This window comes from Gracilinanus agilis, chromosome 1, assembly GCF_016433145.1.
Source record: "Gracilinanus agilis isolate LMUSP501 chromosome 1, AgileGrace, whole genome shotgun sequence".
NCBI lineage: Eukaryota > Metazoa > Chordata > Mammalia > Didelphimorphia > Didelphidae > Gracilinanus > Gracilinanus agilis.
In genome coordinates this window covers 136,923,698-136,941,018 of record NC_058130.1, presented here as the reverse complement: position 1 = coordinate 136,941,018, position 17,321 = coordinate 136,923,698, and the positions used below count along the sequence as shown (strand labels likewise).

General features: G+C 42.0%; 1 protein-coding gene across 1 annotated transcript in view; it reads left to right on the top strand.

The window, feature by feature from the left end:
* Positions 1–17,321, top strand: part of CACNA1H (calcium voltage-gated channel subunit alpha1 H) — a 412,463-nt gene that overhangs the window by 327,714 nt on the left and 67,428 nt on the right. Inside the window, exons 10-14 of the mRNA XM_044677620.1 lie at positions 9,028–9,179; positions 10,521–10,706; positions 11,134–11,251; positions 15,804–15,959; positions 16,492–16,582. Of these exons, the coding sequence (XP_044533555.1) occupies positions 9,028–9,179; positions 10,521–10,706; positions 11,134–11,251; positions 15,804–15,959; positions 16,492–16,582 (703 nt within the window). The remainder of the gene's footprint in view (positions 1–9,027; positions 9,180–10,520; positions 10,707–11,133; positions 11,252–15,803; positions 15,960–16,491; positions 16,583–17,321) is intronic.

Here is a 17,321-nt window from a genome sequence, read left to right as displayed (position 1 = left end):
TGTTCTGTGTGTCCGGCCCCGGGCAGGAGGCCTGTGAATGGTTCTTTTGTGTAGCCAACAGGACTCATAGGGTGATTGTTTCCAGAGCAACTGAGTCACAGCGGGTCTGCAGGACAGAGGGCATGGCCCGTTCCCAGACCTCATTCCCCAGGAAATCTGGGAGGAGGAAGATGAGAGAAAGGACAGGAGTGTGGACTTAAGCAACCAGGATAATACGCTGTATTTCCTCATGCCTGGATTCAGTACAAACTCAGACAGACAGCCACTCTTTGGGGGGTGGGAGAGGCAGGAACAGAGAGGAAGATGAAAACATAAATCTGTGCCAAGATCCGAAGACTTGTGACTTTGTCCCTTAATGGTTCCAAGCCATCAGCTCTCTCCAGTCATTAAGTACCCTTGATTGCTAAAACAATCACTGCTTACATATGTACTTCTTTCAGGCTTTCAAGAGTGCATCCCCATCCAGTATCTCATTTGCACCTCAGAGCATCCCAGGGAAGTACTCAGCCCTCCAGCAGTCTTGCTGCTAGCTTTTTAATTTGCAGGAGACTAGGAAATTAGTTCAGCAAACTGTTTAGGAGTGGCTGTAAAGCAAGAGTTAACAGGCTATAAGTGAGGCAATCATATACCCACTATTTAAGAGATGAGGAGGGGGTCAGCTAGGTGGTTCAGTGGATTGAGAGCCAAACCTAGCTCCTGGGTTCAAATTTGGCCTCGGGCATTTCCTAGCTATGTGACTGGGCAAGTCACTTAACCCTCATTGCTTAGCCCTTAACCACTCTTCTACTTTGGAGCCAATACATAGTATTGATTCTAAGACAGAAGGTAAAGGTTTTAAAAATAAAGTAAAAAAGAGAGATGAGAAAAATTCTTCTGTTCCAAGCAATAATGAGTTCTCCATCTCTGAAGCAGCTGAATAACCCCTTATTGGGGATGTCATAGAGAGTATTCCTGTTGAAGTATGGGATAGACTAGACCTTCTGAAGTCTCTGCCAACTCAAAAATTCTGTGGGGCATGGGGGAGGGGAACAAAATGACTTACCCAGGATCACATAACCTGTCAAGTGTGGACCTGGTACTAGAAGCCATATCTTCTGGCTCCCAGTCCAAAATTCAAATTTCACACAATTTGGTCCCTGGAAGACTTTCTGTCTAGTTTTCCCCAACTAAAGGACATATTTTCATGCCTTTCTAAGTTCTCTAGAGACTAGACCACTTTGGGAGGTCAAAGACCCTTATTTCTTCTTGCCACCACCAGGGAAATCTTCCATAGAGTAGAAGGGAGGCTCTGTTCTCCGTAGGGCATGTCAGGAAGGAGAGTCCAACAAAATCAAGAATTTCTTGGTATATGCACACCTTTTCTATACTTTTGTCTGCATTTTGTATAGGCCTAGGTGTCTCCATGTTGTGTCCCATGGCAGAATATAAGCTCCTTGAAGGCAGGTCTGTCTTGTATCTTGTCTTGGTATATTCCTAGCACCCAGCACCATTTAGCACAAAATAGACCTGTTTATGGGCAGCTAGGTTGCACAGTGAATAGAGTGCCCAGGCTGCAGTCAAGACCTGAGTTCAAATCTAATCTCAGACACTGAAAAGCTATGTGACCCTGGGTAAGTCATTTAGCCCTGTTTGCCTCAGTTTCCTTACCTGTAAAATGGGAGAATAATAACACCTACCTCTGGGGATTGTTGTAAGGATTAAATGAAGTGATAATTGTGAAGTACTTAACACAGTTCCTGGCACATAATAGATATTATATAAATGTTAGCTATTATCATTATTGCTATTATTACTTGCTGGATGACTGTGGTCAAGTTACTTCATTTCTCTGAGACATACTTTCCTCATCCATAAAATGCAGATACCAACACTTGTCTTACATACTTGACAGAGTCATTGTAAGGAAAGCCAAGTCAAGCCAACAAGCATTTTATTAAGTGTCTGTTATGTGCCAGGCACTGTGCAGAGTGCTGGGCATACAAAAAAGGTAGAAGACAGTCCCTGCCCTGACGAAGCTCACCATCTAATGCGGGAGACAACATGCAAACAACTATGAAGACACAAGAAAAATACAGCATAAATTGCAATTAATCTCAGATGCCAGACACTAAGGTTGAAGAGGAACTTGCTGCAGAAGGTGGAGCTTTAAATTAAGATTTGAAGGAAGCCAGGGGTAGAGATGCAAAGAGAGAGACTTCCAGGCAAGGAGGACAGCCAATGACAATGCCCAAAGACAGGAGATGAAGTGTCTTGTTTGAGGAACAGCAAAAGAGAGTGCTTTATAAATCATAAACCACTGTAGAAACCCAATGTCCTCATTATGAACACTAGGCACTGTCCTGGGTTGTAAAACAGTAATATCTCCAGGGGCTACTAAGGTGTGCAGGGCTATCCGTAACCTTCAATAATGGCTGTGCTTTCTGAGTTCCCAGGTCTGCTTTTTAATATCTTTTTCTACTTCCATTTTAAGGCTATCAAAAGTCACCTCTAATTTTCACCGTATCTACCTCTAGCAGCCCCTGATGCTACCTTTCTAATTTGCAGTGGCCCAGAAAAGCAGTTCATCAAACTGGTTAGGATTCTATGCAAAACTAGCATTAATAAGACTGGAGAGGGGGCAATCCTAAGAATGAAGGGCGTGAAGTTTAAGGCACAGACATTCTGACCCTATTGAAGATACTCAGAGGCATTTTTTTTAGGTGTGAAAGGGGGAGGCTTTCTTCTGGGTTCTGCAGAGATGAACTTCTCATGGCGAGAGTGTCAGTTAACTTGCAAGTAGCTGATCTTTGAATGCTGAAGTTTCTGGGTAACTGTTTTCCAGATGGCTAGAGGATAGATAGATAGATAGATAGATAGATAGATAGATAGATAGATAGATAGATAGATAGATAGATGGATTAGATAGGTGGGAAGAGAGAGAGATGAATGGATGGATACATACTTGGCTGCATGGTGAGCTATTGCATTTATTCAGCATTCTAGGTACCAAGTGCTATGTTAAGCACTGACGATATAAATGCCATAAAGGAAATAGTCCCTGTCCTCAAGGAGCATACATATAAAAGCAGAGGGGGTGTCAGGAGGGAAGGGTGGTGGAATGAAGGGAGTTAAGGCTGCCAGTGAGTAGATGAAAAATTCCCAAAACTCAAGAATGGATCCAGGAGGGAAATGAACATGGTTAGCCCGGGAACTTTAGAAAATAATCTTCCCAGCTAGGGAGTCACCAATCAGAGAAGAGGGTCAAAGAAGTGGAAGTATCTTCAGAGTGAGATGGTTTGACAAGGAAGTAGAAAATGTTGATACCAGAAAATCAAATCTTCAGACCACCCACAGAACTTACAGTCCCCTACCCCCTCCCCCGCCTATAGTTGAAAGAACCCTATTCTGAAAACTACTGGGGTGAATCAAGTAACAGATGATCTTGCTGACCCACTTCCTGGTGAATCATTTGGATATTGCCTAATCCCAGCCTGGGCTCTGTAAGAGAAGAGAAGAAGGAGATCCAAGTCATTAGAAGCTTGGCAATGGAGGGGGAAAGGAAGCTCAACAAAGCGAAGACTGGGGCAGCTGGGTGGCTTTAACAGATTGAGAGCCAGGCCTAGAGATGGGAAGTCCTAGGTTCAAATCTGGCCTCAGACACTTCCTAGCTGTGTGACTCTGGGCAAGTCCCTTAACTCCCATTGCCCAGCCCTTACCACTCTTCTACCTTGCAACCAATACACAGTGTTGATTCTAATCAATACACAGTGTTGATTCTAAGGTGGAAAGTAAGAGTTTAAAAAAAAAAGGCACAAGACCCTTTAAAAGGTCTTTAAAAGATCATTTCAGGAAGTTTTAGCCTAGACCACCTTTCATATAATTAAATTCAAGAATCTCTGCTTGCTAGAAGAACATGTGTAGGGTTTGTATTTGTCAGAGTTGGTCCAAAATCCAACTTGAAAGCATAGTGTGGGGCTTAGTACCCTGGGGTCAGCCCTATCACTGACTTTCCAAATGACCTCATAGGAGTAATTTTCTGTCCCTGGGTTCCATTTTTCCACTCAGTAAAGCTAAATGACCTCTAAGGTCCCATTGTTCTCTGACATTCTAAGATTCTATGAATCTCTTATCTTAAAATGCATATTTTGCAGGAAGTGGGGGTAAATTATTGTGGCTAAAGAACCCTGAGGACATTCATCCCTTTCCCAGGCATTGTGCCCTGTATTTGTCAAAGCTCCAAAGGTAGACATAACTCCATCCTAATTCTTTCTTAACTATAAAAAGTGCTCTTATAAAACCCCATTCTATTAAGGTTTCAGTTTTAAAGGCTTTGAGGAATGTTCCCATCCTGGAAATAGAGGCTGCTCAGTATCAGAGAATCTGGAAGGATCTTGTAAGTCAAATAACTCACAGAGTTTCTGAGGCTAAAATCAGCCTGGAGTCTGTCTGCATGTGAAGCCCACATCAATAATGTACATAGAAACAGGGAACACCAAAGCCAGGAGGCCTCTTCCATGGCTTAGCCTCCAATTTCTACATTTTACAGAAGGGAAAATCAAATCTCCAAGAACTATGGATTTGGGGAACCTGGTTATAGAACCTGATCACTGCCCTTCTCTGGACTTCAGCCTCATCATCTGTTAGTAGGGGGAAGTGGGGTGTTCAGGATGACCTTTAAGCTCTGGCCCCTTACACCTCTAAATCTACAGGTCTCTTGCTCCAGATCACACAACTTCATGCTTGAACAAGACCCCAGTTTCTTGATCCCTGAGCTCTTAGTTTTAAAGCCCAATGGTCTTTTTTTTAACCCTTCCCTTCCCTTTTAGAATCAATACCATTGATTCTAAGGCAGAAGAGCAGTTTAGGCTAGGCTCTGGGGGTGAAGTGACTTGCCCAGGGTCAGACACGCAGCAAGGAAATGTCTGAGGCCAGATTTGAAACCAGGTCCTCCCAACTCCAGACCTGACTCTCAATCCACTGAGCCACCTACTTGCCCCCTCAAAACCCCCTCCACCCCCCACCTCCCAATGCTCTTTTATGACACTAGAAAGCCTGATTTTTCTAGCCATTGGAATTGAGAGGAGGCAGGCAATAAGGAGATGAGGAGAAATCCATGGAAACAGTTTAGAAACTAAAAGAACCCTGGATTAGGAATCAGAAGTAAGATGATGTGGTCAAGAAATACTAGTACAAATACTGGGCTAGTCTAGGTCTGGACCTTGGACAGGACAAGGAAGTGATGGGTTAGGAGGTCCAGATATTGACTGTCTGGTATGAGAAGTTTTGATTGGCTGGTGGAAACTGGGGAAAGCTCTCATCAAGAGGTTACTCACTCGCTACATCAGCATGGATGGACTCCCAGACCTTGCTTTTAACAAGGATATTGATTCTTCTGCTTCTAGCTTAACTAGCATTTCAAAGCCTCCTAGGAGATTTCTTTCCACTCAGAAGACAATTGAAGAAAATTCAACCCATATTTCATCCTTGTAGTTGAAGCCAGTTCATGCCTGCTCCTTCCTAGAGGCAGGACTTCCTTCCTTCCCTCTTCAGCATCTTTACAAATGCAGGAAAAAAGGCTCCAGTTACTGCCTAGTAACACCCAGACTCTTTGAGAGTGCATAAGACTCAGGCACTCTCCCGCACAAAGTATCTGAGCCATCACCTACCATACATATCTGTGGTGGTCTCAGGAAGTAAACTTGTTTGTTTGAAACCCTTACCTTTTGCCTTATTATTGATTCTAAGACAGAAGAAAAAATGGCAAAGGCTCAGCAAAGGTGGTTAAGTGACTTACCCAGAGTCAGACAGCTAGGAAATGTCTGAGGTCTGATTTGAACCCAGGTCTTCCTGACTCCAGGCCTGGCTCTCCATCCACTGAGCTACTTAACTGCCCATTGGAAGTAATTTTTCTAAGGGAGAACCCTGAACTTAGGACTTTGGGAAAGGTCATGAGAGGCAGCATCATATATTACTATACTCTCAGGCACCAAGGCTAAAAGCTTCAGCGATCTTTGACCTCTTCCTTGTGCTCCATTTCCAAGGAAAGAATATTCACAAAATTCTGTTCATTTTTTTATCTTTAAGTCATCTCTGTTACCCATCCCCTCCTTTACACTGTGCTGGGTCCCACTCTATTCAGATCCTCATCTTCTCATTCCTATAATAAACTCCAAACTGGTCTCTGCTTCTAATATTTCCCCCCTCCAATCCAGCCTTAACACCCTGCCAGATGAGTGTTCCTATTACACAGATCTCCACCACAGCACTGGCCTCCTCACAGACATTCAGAGGTTTCCCTTTACCTACCACTGCCATTTTGAATGGCAAAGTTTCCCAACCTCTTTTAAATGCCAGTGGGAATGGGATCCTCTCCCGGCCCTTGGCTTTCACATAATTAGAGAACTAGCTCTGCAGGCTTGGGATTGGATAGAGGAAATCTCTCAGAAAGTCTCTATCCACATGCTTCCCAGCTTGATTTCCAGTCCTGAGAGTTCTGGATAAACAGAACTGGTTTGGAAGAGATCCTAGCTCCAGAACAGGACATAAACAATGGAATCCTCATAATTACTCAGAATAACCAGGTGAATTGCTACCGTTTGGGGAGAAGCTAGAAGCCTGACCTCTATCTTGACTTCACCCCACAGCTGCCTACCTTTGTATATACACACTCGGGGTAGAGCCCTGTGCTCCAAAGAATGGAGTGCTTGCCTTGGGATCCAGGGCATCTATATACTGTTTTTTTTAATTCTTACTTTCCACCTTAGAATCAATACTCTGAATTTGTTTTAAGGCAGAAGAGCATGAAGGGCTAGGTAACTGGGGTTAAGTGATTTGCACAAGGTCATATAGCTGGGAAGTGTCTGATGTCAGATTTGAACCCAGGACCTCCCACCTTTGGGCCTACCTCTTCATCCACAGAGCCACCTCGCTGCATCCCCATCTACATACCATTGAACTTAAAAAGCTTAACTTCTGGTACCAATTAATTTAAATGCCATTAAACACTAGAACAAGAGTCCTCTGGGATCACCACATAAATTTCACTCATTTCCATCCCTCTCCAGCCATCTAAGTACCTTTACTGGAGTTGCTGCCACCCCCAGGATAACAGGATCATAAGATACAGAGTGAGAAGGTACCTTTCAGTTCATCTAGTCCATTTTAAAAGGAGGAAATTAAAGAATCGAAGTGTGAAATGACTTGGCATGAGGCCTTTGCCATCTTACCCATCACTGGGCTCAATCTCATTGTCCTCTTGTGAATTCCTTTGGGATCAACATTGGAGTATCCCAAGCTGCCTTTAGGGAGCTCTCCTCTATCTCAGGAGATGGTGCCCACAGAGGAGAAGCAATCCAAGGATGGCATGAATAAGGGAAGGATTGTGTGGTGCAGACAAGCAGGGCTCTGATGGTTGTCTAGTGTTTCCTGGGCTGTCGCAGTGAGATATCCTGGAGGAGACTACACTGGAACTGAGGGTGAAGGATTGGAGAGAATGAATAAATGGGGAGGAAGAAGAGTTGCAAATGGAGGGCAAAGTCGTAGGAGCAGTAAGGATCCTAGTGACCAAAATGAGGAAATAAGCTGGGAAACCTGCCAGATTAGCCTTCAATGCCAAGTGGAAGAATTTTGACTTGACCTTGAGGACAGAAGAGATTCACTTGAGCAAAGATAGGGTCAGGAGTAAGGAGTGGAAAGGGTAGAGGGACATGGCCAGAGCTATGAATCAGGAAGATTGATCTGGAAGCATGTCTAAGTTGGACTCAAGGAGGGGACATCCCTTTGGAAGCTCTTACACTAATCCAGAGAAGAGCTCATGAGAGTCTGGGATGGCATAAGAGGTTAGATTTCAGTATATGTTAGGTAGGAGTAGGCAACTTTGATACATTCTTTGGTGAGTTTACTGAGGTATCAATGCCTTGAAAGGCATCATGGCATAATTTACTATACTATTATCTCCAATGGATGCTCCAGGAAGGCCTAGGTTCAAGGTCAGCCTGACTGTGTGATCCCTGAGCAAATCATTTATTTCTCAGGGTGCTAGACAACTCTCTGACATTACAAGTTGCAGAGAAGAGGAAGGGAAAGAAGAAGAATTCATTAAATGCCTACCATGTACCAAACACTATGCCAACTGCTTTACAACTATGTTATCCCTGGGGCAGCTAGGTAACTCAGTGGATAGAGTTAGGCCTAGAGTTTGAATCTGGCTTCAGACATGTCCTAGCTGGGTGTCCTTGGGCAAGTCACTCAACCCCAATTGCCTGGTCCTTTCCATTCTTCTGTCCAGAATTGATGCTGAGACAGAAGGTAAGAGTTTAAAAACAAATAACAAATATATTATCCCCCTACATTTTAAAAGAGTTTCCTTATCTGGGAATTCCTACACCAAATAAATCACAAGTGCATTCCCTCTCATCAGTGCCTTAATGCCTGTTCTCTGCCCTTTTCTCCCTCCCATTCCTAAACATCATATTACATACACACACACTCCTGATCTCTCTGTTCTCACCCTAAAATTTCAATAATTGAGAATAGATTAGGACATGGTTCTATCAGGAGAAAATTGGCATTTTAAAAGAGATTAAAACCTTCTGCTAAAGGAATGTTGCTTTAAGGTAGAAGGTCCTGGCTCAGTCATGCTTTGGAGGAAGATTTGGCCAGGGAATTTCAGGGACTCTTGTAATTGCCCCCTCCCCAAGCTGGTGACTACTTGAAGCAATAGTTGAAGGTACTAGGAATATGAATGTATCATTTCTCCCTTGCCCTTCCCCATTAGAATGTAAACTCTCTAAGGGCAGGAACTGTCCAGCTTGCTTGTATTTGTATCCTGAAGTTAGCACAGTCCAATACTTAGGGAACACTTCAAAGCTTTTTAATGCATTCTGTTATTTGTGGAAGGAAGAAAGGCAATTTTCAGTAAATACTATGTGCCAGGCACTGTGCTAAACACTAGGAACATTATCTCGTTTGGTCCAAAATGGGGACCTACTTTTCTAGCCCTTGGTTGCTCCTAAGACATTGAGATCCACTGGTTTTTGTACTCCCCAGCCAGAAGAGTTGACCAACGCCTTGGAGATCAGCAACATCGTCTTCACTAGCATGTTTGCCCTGGAGATGCTCTTGAAGTTGTTGGCTTTTGGGCTCCTGGGCTACATCAGGAATCCTTACAACATTTTTGATGGCATCATCGTTGTTATCAGGTGACTGGTGGACTATGGGTAAGGTTGGGTAGCAGAGTGGTAGGAGCTGGAGCATAGAAGCAGGGAAGTCTCAGAAGCCTGCAATGACAATGAACCCAATGGGGCCTCTTTTGGCACCAAGAAGTCTAGCTCTAAGTGCTTTCGGAGAGGCTTTCAGTGAACAGTCAGTTTCTGATATGCCCCAACTCTCAATTTAAAACTTTGCTCTGGTCAACAGATCTTCCACTCCCTTTGAAACAAGCAGACCTATGAAAAACATTGATTCTGAAGACTTTTACCAAAACAGAATCAGCATAGAGCAACAGATATTGTTTCCCCTCAAGATTATGCAAGGATGAGGAAGCCTAAGGTTCTAAAAATCTGTGAAAAACTAAGCATTTCCCAAACTCATTCACAGTAACAATTCAGAAAGTTTGGCCATGGGTTCATAGGACTTAGAGCTGGAAAGGACCTCATCCTACCCCCCCAATTTTTGCAGTTAAGGAATTTTAAAATTTCCTAAGAATTAGACTAAGAATCCTTATATTCCTTAGTGAATGAGATCCAGGTCCAAGCCCTGGCTTTCACACTTACCAGCTGTGTGGCAATGAGCAAATCATTTAATTTCTCTATGACTCAGTTTCTTCCACTGAAAATAAGGCAGTTGTACTAAAGGTATTGTACTCCTTTCTAACTAACATTCTGTGGCCCTGTGAAATTGGGAATTTTTTTTTTTAAGGCATCACTGTGCTGACTAAACCTGAGTATTTCCCAGGGGCCTCAGAGTAATCTTTTCAGGGCAGGAAAGATATTCATTCTTTGCTTAAACTAAGTGTTCTTAGTTAATCAAAACCTGAGCACCCCAGAGATGTAAGCTTTTATCTTGTTGGCTGTCGGGGGATGAACAATCTCATTCAGTTCAACAAAAACTTATTAAACATCTATGTGGAGTACATTTGTGCTCTGCATACCTATGTTAGGTTCTAGGAATACAAAAGTGTAAAATGGCCCATTCCCTGCCCTCAAGGAATTAAGAATCTAATGATAAGATGGCAATATAGTGCAGCAACAAGAACAATGGATTTAAGGTCAGGAAATCTGTGTTCTAGTCCTACATCTGCCACTAATTCCCTTATAATCTTGGGAAAGTCACTTCCTTTACACTCATGGAATCCACAGAAATAAATCGTCCCCATATTATGAAGATAGCCGGGGGTGGAAAGCTTGAGTCAGAGAATGGGCTGAATTTATCCAGTTGGACTCCTTAGAAAAGGGAGACTCACACTGTGATACAGAGGGTGTACAGAGGAGAAGGAGGTCCCACTTTTCTGACATGCTCCTCCCTGTGCCTTATGCCAAAAGTGTCTGGGAGATTATCGGGCAGTCAGATGGAGGCCTATCTGTACTCCGGACCTTCAGGCTCCTTCGAGTGCTGAAACTGGTACGGTTCATGCCAGCCCTCCGACGACAGCTGGTGGTGTTGATGAAGACCATGGACAATGTGGCCACCTTCTGTATGCTGCTGATGCTGTTCATCTTTATCTTTAGGTAATCCCTCCCCACAGCCTTGACCCCAGTTCTCCACACAGCTCCCCCACAACCCCTTAAGCTCAATAGGAGTCAACTGGGGGAGTCTCATTGTCTGTGGTGCTGAATAAATATAGTTAGGGAAAGTGGGGGGGAGGAGGAGAGTTCAAATGCTCATAATGTTCTTTCTTTGGAGTTTTGGGGAGAGGAGACTCAAATACAAAGTGAGATAACCAGTCAGTTTCCACTGAAATCCTATTGTGTGTCAATCCCTAAACTATTACAAAGGGAGAAGAAACAAGGGTTGGAAGGGAGGTTCCAACAGGGGTTCTTGATGGTCTGGTGTCCCTGGCTGGGGAGTGTTCTTCCATCCCTGATATTCAAAGATTTTCCCTTTCTCCCATGCTGACCCATGGTTCTGGCCTCTGTCAACTCCATCCACCCACAGTATCCTGGGCATGCACCTCTTCGGGTGTAAATTCAGCTTGAAAACTGACACTGGAGACACCGTCCCGGACAGGAAGAACTTTGACTCCTTGCTGTGGGCCATTGTCACTGTGTTCCAGGTAAAGTCCAAGGCCTCAGTAGATGTAGGATTATCATAGCCAGCCTCCAATGCAGAACCCACATTGATTATCTTTGTCCCTCAAGTACTTCTGCCTAGACCTTCAAGCAGCTACCCAGAGGAAAATCTCCATTTATACTGGACTGCTGTGATTGTCCCAATCAGAGGGATGCCCCTAGCTTTAAGGAAACACTGAAGAGCTAGGAACAGTAGGTTACATAGTATTTCAAGGGGCTCTGAAGATCAGTGATAATCTACAATGACTCACAACTCAAGTAAGGAGATGCCTGAGACAAAAAAAAATTGCCTATGCCTATAACCCTTCACACCTTACCTCTTTCAATTTCTCTTCACTTCTATATCTTTCCCTCCACTACCTATCTCCTCTTCTTTATCTTTCTCTACTCCTTCCTCTTCCCTTGCTCTTTATTCTCTCTACCCCTTCATTTCTCTCCTTTTTGCCTATTTCTTTTCATCCATTCACTTGTATCAATCAACTATAAGTTAAATGAAAACATATTTATCGGAATTTGTTATAATTACTAATTAAAGTTTATATATACTATTATATATACTAATTAAAATTTATATATATTCATATATAAATATATATTTTTAGAATGCAAGTGAGTTGTGGGATATAGAAAAATAAGATAAAAATTTGAGTGAGACCTTCTATCAATTGGAAGAATATAGGAGTGGAGAGATTGGTCAGTTGCTCTTATATAAAAATGTTCTCCCATTCAGGCTTACATTAGTGTAAAATTTCTGTCAGCCACATACCAAGATTTTACATAAGGGATCAGGACCTCTAAATACATTTATCATGAAGGAGGTATTCAAGTTATACTGACAAACAGCAACAATAAGACTGGCTCAGATTCCTAGAGAAAATTAAGGCTTAGATAGGGTTGTTTTCACACAATAGTTCTATGGGTTAGGTAGTATAATTGTTATCCCCATTTGACAGAAACTGAGTCTCAGAGGGGGCAAGTGACTTGCCCATGATTAGAAAGCTCGTATGTGTGGGATCAAGGATTAAAACTTAAGTCTTCTGACTCCAAATTCACTGTGCTATGCCATAGTACCATTGCCTGGTGATAGAAACTTCTAGGGATGAGAGGCTTAAAAATGAATGAATAAAACTGTATTGACTCTGTTCCAGTCATTGTATTAAGGAAGAGTGATATATCTTCTCCCTTTCCCTTGCTTCTTGTCCTGGTTAGGGCAGTCTCCATTATTGTGTCTGATTCTGGGTTCCACATTTTAAGAAGGACTTTGACAAGCTGAAAATGAGCACTATGAGAGGAACAAAAATCATGTGATATAAAAAGTCATTGAAGAAACTGGGGATATTTATCCTGGTGACTTGGGGAACACATGTTTAGACATTAAATATATGAAGAACTGTCATGGAGGGAAAGAGACAGATGCATTTTGCTTCACCCCAGAAAGTAGAATTGTGAGCAGTCTGGAATAAGGGGAGATCATTAAGAGACAAATTTCAGAATTAGAAGGAACTTTCTAACAATGAAAACTATGTAATGACAAAAGAGATGATCTCATGAAATAGTAAGTTCCCTGTCTTCTGGAAGCATTGAGTGAGAATCCAAATGATTATTTATAATGGGTACCACAGAATTGCAGTTTGAGAATCAGAGTTGAGAGGAATCTCAAAGGTCATCTGATCTAACCAATACCTGGTCAAGAACCTAGTCTAAAGCATTACTGACAAGTTGTCATCCAGCTTCTGAACATAGGGAAAAAGATTTCTGTTAGTCCTGGTCAAACAGAATGATGGCCACTGAGTCCCCTTCCATCTCTGGGATTCTGCTTTTGTGTACCCCTGGGGCACCTTCCTACAAGGCAAGATGGACTCTGAGTAGAATTAGGACTGTGAATCAGCAAGCGAGAACCACATTTCTGTGATCCTCAGGAGGCGACTCATGTTTCCCCACCCTGGCCAATGTCATCCATCACTGTAAGGACATAAGATGAGAGTGAAGGTGGTGATGCAGCAGGGTAGAAAGAAACCAGAGACAATGGTGTGTTCTGGTCATATTTCTGCCTTAAATTCACCCCATAAACTTTAGTTTCCTTGACTACAAAATGGGATGCACATATCTGCCTTTCAGGAGGAATGTGGTAAGAGAATATGTAAAAAAGTTCTTTTATAATTGGAAAATATGCCCCTTTCCCAGAATGCATTCTGTCCTTACCCCCACTTTGCAGGTTCTTTGTGATCTACATGATCAGTCCTCTCTAAAGCTTCCCAAAGCACACTACCCATAAAAATCAGTGTTCTCATAAACATCAACTCTTCCAAGAATACTTTGCCTAGATTTTACCTTCAATTCATTCATTCCCAGTGATATAATCCACTTGTCTGTGAACACATCATGTCCTCCTATAAGAAATAAGCTTCCTGAGGGCAGGAACTATTTTAAAAGTCTTTGTTTCTATGCTTAGCTCTACAGAAGGTACTTAGTGAATGTTTGTCAAATTTGAGTTATATAAACTATGAAATGTTTTATCTACTGTGAATAGCTCTGTAAATTAAAGCCTTGTTCAGAAATAAGGAATGTTATTAACAAGATATTGCTGCCTTCAATTTTGTGTTAGGTACCAAGAGGGAGAAAGATGTTATCTCTGACACTGTCAGTAGACAAAGAATCATAGAACAGATTTGGAAGGGACTTTAATGGTCCCCTAGTCTCTTGCCCTCCCCATATTATAGATGGAGAAATTGAGGCCCAGAGAATTATAGTAACTTGCCCAATGTAGCTTAGCACATTGAGTATAGGTCTCCTTGATTCCTGATCTTCTTCCCTTGATTCCTGATTGTCTTCCCATCACAGAGGATGCCAGTGAAATAGAAAATGAGGAGCAGACAGACAGGCAGAAACAGCTTTAGAAAAGGAGAGACACAAAGGGAAAATGAGTCACAAGAAAGAAGAGATAAAGAAAGGATAGGAGAAGAAAAAGGATTTAGAGTTTCAGGGAGAAAGGTTCCAATAAAGTCTGAGATGACTAGATTAAGGTGAAGGAAATTGTTATTTTTACTCATTCATTTACCTCGTCTGCAGGCTTCATAATGTTACCATTATCCTTTTCAATTCTAGCTAGTTATTTGGATTCAATGTGTCTAATATGTAAATCATTCTCTTGTCTCTTAAATCCACTTCTCTAACTTCCCTTTTCCTGTTGAATGGCACCACCATTCTTCTAGGCATCTAGATTTTCATCCTTAGTCACCCATGACCACCCTCCATATTCACTCAATTGCCAAGTCATATCTCTTCATCCTCTATATCTCTTCGTTCCCTTCTTTCCATTCCCATAGCTGCTAACTTGGCTACAGTCCTCATTACTTCTCGTTGGCACTGTTGCAATAAACCAAACAATCTCTGCTCATAATTTCCCTTTTGCTATCTCTTCTCCACATAGGCGCCAGAATAATTTCCCTTAGCCCTAGATTTGACCATGCTCAAAAAATCTTCAATAGCCTCTTTTCCCTAATGCATAAAATATAAACTCTTCTGATTGTCACTTAAAGTCCTCCATGACCACCCTACATTTCCAGGCTGGTTTCACATTACTTCCCTTCATGTACTCTTCATTTCAGCCAAATTCAGTCACTCTCTGAACATGTCATCCCATTTTCCCATCTTCAGATCTTCACACAGCCTCTCTTTCTTTTTCATCTCTTTCTTGTACTTAGAATGTACTGCCTTCCCATCTCCCCTTTTCCAAATTCTTATCTTCTTTTTAAGAAAGTTGAAGGCTCATTTTAGGTGTTGCCAATGGAAAACTTTCCTAATCTTTCCCTCCCCAGAGTTTTTAAGGTTCATTTCCCCTCCCTCAAATAATATCATGTATTTTATCTTCCAGGAGAATACAAATTCCTTGAGGGCAGGGATTGTTTCAGTTTTTTCCTTTACCACCTCAGGACTTAGAGTAGTGCCTTAGAAATAATAGGGACATACTAAATTTTCATTGAATGGAATGCAGTTGAATCAGTTGGTTAACCATTGTTCTCAATTCTTTAACTTCTCTTTAACTCTAATTTCTATTGGCTCTGCTTTAAACAGAAAATCCACAGTAGCCCATGGTGGGAGTTGGTGGTGGAATGAAGGATATTTTTTGGTCTAGACCAGTGGTTCCCAAACTTTTTTGGCCTACCACCCCCTTTCCAGAAAAAATATTACTTAGCCCTCTGGAAATTAATTTTTTTTAATTGTAATAGCAATTAATAGGAAAGATAAATGCACCTGTGGCCATCACCGCCTCCCTGGATCGCTGCAGCACCCACCAGGGGGCGGTAGTGCCCACTTTGGGAATCACTGGTCTAGATGGTGAGGCAGTGGCTAGAGCAATGTCACCCCAAACTTAGTAAGATTTCAGAAAACTTTTGTTGAGTTCAAAGTCACTTCATCAATATGGTTTGAATGCCATCTGTGTAAACAGTAATCCATTGGTTCTATTGAGGCAGGGGAGGGAAATGGGAAAAGAAAAAGGCAACATGGGAAATCACACTCTTTATTTTCTCACAGATCCTCACCCAAGAAGACTGGAATGTTGTGCTTTATAATGGTATGGCCTCCACCTCATCTTGGGCTGCTCTCTACTTTGTGGCCCTGATGACCTTTGGCAACTACGTGCTGTTCAACCTACTGGTGGCCATTCTAGTGGAGGGCTTCCAGGCAGAGGTGAGGGACAGGGAATGTAGATAGGCAGACAAATTCCATCCTAAATCTTCACAGCTACATATTTATATCTATCTGTAACTCAGCTTGTAGATAGATATAGATGCGAGGCCAAGGATCTGTGGGTGGAAACCCTTATGAAAAATGATCTAGACCCTGACTGGCACTGCAATTTGGATTTATATCTAGGGCTATGGTCAAGATTTACAGTACCTTCAATAAGCTTCTCCTGGTTAATCTCTCCCATCTTCCCAACATGACATAACATAACTCCTGGTCTTCCACCCCTTTTTATCATACCTTAATGGATACATTGCCCTACTGCCATATTGGTTGACCTTATCTGTTCACCAAAAATATTAACTCCTAGAGATCAGGGTCTAAATCTGATCTCCTCTCAATCCAACTATCCAGAGGAATTTAGAAGACACTAAATTTAAAGTCATTCTATCTATGCAACCATTCCCATTTTTCTTCTCCTTGATTTCCCAAACAAAATATGAAGCTAATAATTCCTGCTTTTCTTGGTTGGCAGGGAGATGCAAATAGATCTGACACAGATGAGGACAAGACATCAGCCAACTTTGAGGAAGATTTTGAAAAGCTGAGAGACTTACGTGCCACAGGTATGTTGCTTTAGGTGTAGGGAGAGGCATGGGAAGCTATGGGTAAGGAACTCTGAAGAATGAAAAAAAGGTACTATATCCAACTCAGTGCCCAGCAGAGTTCTACGCAAAATTAACTTCTAATTACTAGGGCTGAGGGCAGTGAAAGCAAAGACAGTTTACAAATTCACTGAAAAGCAAATTGCAAAGGATTTTAGAATCTAGAATATGGACTTTCAAAGCTAGAAAGCCCTTAGAACACAGAACATGGAATTACAGATCTAGACACATTAAACAATCACCTTATTCTATAGAAAAAAATAATTGAGGACCACAGAAGGGACTTAACCCAGGAACATATTACAAAATAGTGGCAGAACTGGGACTCAAACTTAAACTTTCATAGGGAAAGTAATTCTCATTGGTTGAATGTCTTGTGTGGTTAAATGAAAATCCTGAGAGACTATAATCTGACCATTTTGTGAATTCAGACACTAACATGGTTTGTGACCTTGGCTGCTGACTCAACCTGTCTAATCCTCTTATAAGAGAAGATTCTCCTCTGGTGTTAATGGATGAGTGTTCTTCCTACTTGATAACCAGAAACTTTTTTATAGCTAATGTCAAATCTAGATCATTGAAATACCAAGCAGAGAGAAGTCTTGCTATCAGGCTTATGGGATCATAAGTAGAATTGGAAAAGACCTTTAAAGGTCATCAAATCAATCCCGTCATTTTACATCATTTTACAAATGAGAAA